This window comes from Helianthus annuus, chromosome 9 (genome assembly GCF_002127325.2).
Source record: "Helianthus annuus cultivar XRQ/B chromosome 9, HanXRQr2.0-SUNRISE, whole genome shotgun sequence".
In the NCBI taxonomy this organism is placed as follows: Eukaryota; Viridiplantae; Streptophyta; class Magnoliopsida; order Asterales; family Asteraceae; genus Helianthus; species Helianthus annuus.
Window position 1 is genome coordinate 67434437 of NC_035441.2, and position 1869 is coordinate 67436305.

General features: G+C 53.7%; 1 protein-coding gene across 1 annotated transcript; it reads left to right on the plus strand.

The window, feature by feature from the left end:
• The first annotated feature begins 242 nt into the window (after nucleotides 1-242).
• LOC118481725 (proline-rich protein 36-like) lies at nucleotides 243-1622 on the plus strand. Its single transcript, XM_035976943.1, has 2 exons — nucleotides 243-563; nucleotides 846-1622. Exons 1-2 carry the CDS (start codon nucleotides 243-245, stop codon nucleotides 1620-1622), a joined length of 1098 nt encoding a protein of 365 aa, XP_035832836.1.
• Nucleotides 1623-1869: the final 247 nt, after the last annotated feature.

Here is a 1869-nt window from a genome sequence, read left to right on the forward strand (position 1 = left end):
TCTGAGAGGCTGGGAGAATTGGCTAGTGGGACTAGGAAGAGCAGTCTGAGAGGCTGGGAGAATTGGCTAGTGGGACTAGGAAGAGCAGTCTGGGAGGCTGGGAGGCTAGTGGGACTAGGAAGATCAGTCTGGGAGGCTGGGAGGCTAGTGGGACTAGGAGGATTATTTAATTGGTGACTAATGTGTTTATCTGATTGTATGATTGATTATTTGTGCATATTTGTGTTTGTGTTACAGACACCATGGACTCGTCAGGCACTGGTGATTCGGACACCACGGGCCCTAGGCCCATTGTATCAGACGACCTGGAGTCTTCGGAGCATGAGGTCCACACATCAGATGTTACCAGCACGAACGAGGATGACTTCCAGCCCTTTGCGTTACCCGATGCTGTCGACGAGCCCGCTGATGGCCCTTTTGCTGGGGACCTACCGCTCGTAGAGATCCCTGCCCCGATACCACTTGCTTCATACCCTGTTCTTGATATACTCCTCGACGCAGACGCTGATGACGACGTCGATCTGTTTGATGACGAGCCCCTAGAGGATGATGTTCAGGGCGAGGCCCTTCTAGCTGCTGGTGATCTTTTGTTGCTCGCAGATGCTCCCGCTGAGGAGTCACCTGCTCACTCACCGGTCCCAGACTCCTTCAAGTCTGTGGCCTCCACACCATCACACACTCAGGATGCGCAACACTTTTCTCACGGTTCAGATCCTGATAGGGCATCCTCTGTTGCCCCTGCCCCGAGCTTTGCTTTCGATCACGATATTGAGGAGGATTCCGATCCTGTCTTTCCCCCTGGGTTCGACCCAGATCAGGACATAGAGTTTATACCCCTGGATCAGCCTATGGAGGACCCGGTTGACCCAGTTGACCTTGCTGACCCTGCGTTTGCTGACCACGCAGATTTTGAGATGGCGTTTGATGACCCCGAGCCTACCATGGCCCCCGAGCCGGTAGCCGCTCTTGACCCTGTGTTTGAGCATGACCCTATTCATGCTGGTATACCCGTTGTTGACCCTTTGATTGCTGATCTACCCATTGATGATCACCCTGTCGATGCTCCACTTTTGGAGGGCGATCATGTTGTTGCTGCTGATCAGGCTGATGCCCCTTTCATCGCTGATGCACCTGTTGACCCTATTGTTGCTCCCCTACCTGATCCTGTTTCCCTGGAGCCCGAGCATGCACTATTCGCGACCCATATTGATCCCCGGTATGCGCACACCCAGAATGGGTGGATTGACTCTGATGATGAGCTCCCACCTATTCCCCCACATACCACCGATGCACGTCACATTGATTCCTCTTTTTCGTTTGCTCAGTTCACACCTCCAGCTCGACCTAGAGAGGGTTCCTCGGCTCATCCCTTTGGACATGTGCCGACATCTATCCCAGTTGTACCACAGTTTTCTACTGCTATTCCCCCTGTTCCTCCATTCTCCGTGCCACCTTTCGATCCAGCCATTGAGCCATTTCTCTGGACGTCACCGCCTGTCATGCCGCCATCCGACCCCTACCATCCTTTCCATATGGGGTATTCTATTGAGGACGTTCTGATGTCGTTTGTTGTCCATCAGGAGGCACTCACACGGCGCATTCAGGTGCTCGAGAGAGCTTAGCCACCGCCGTGTCAGTGTCAGGGTCAGACCCACCCTGCTTCTTCGCAGCCCTCTCGACCATTGCCACAGGACTCTGCTGCACGCCTTTTGGTACTGGAGCAATAGATGGCATCCTGGTTGCGTTCCCAGAGAGCCATGGAGGAGGACTGGCTCCATTTGCGACGTTTGTTTTATTCCCATTTTCCCCCTCCTCCACCGCCATCAGTATAAGGCATCTTTAGTACAGCATGGGTGGACATTGGTGAGA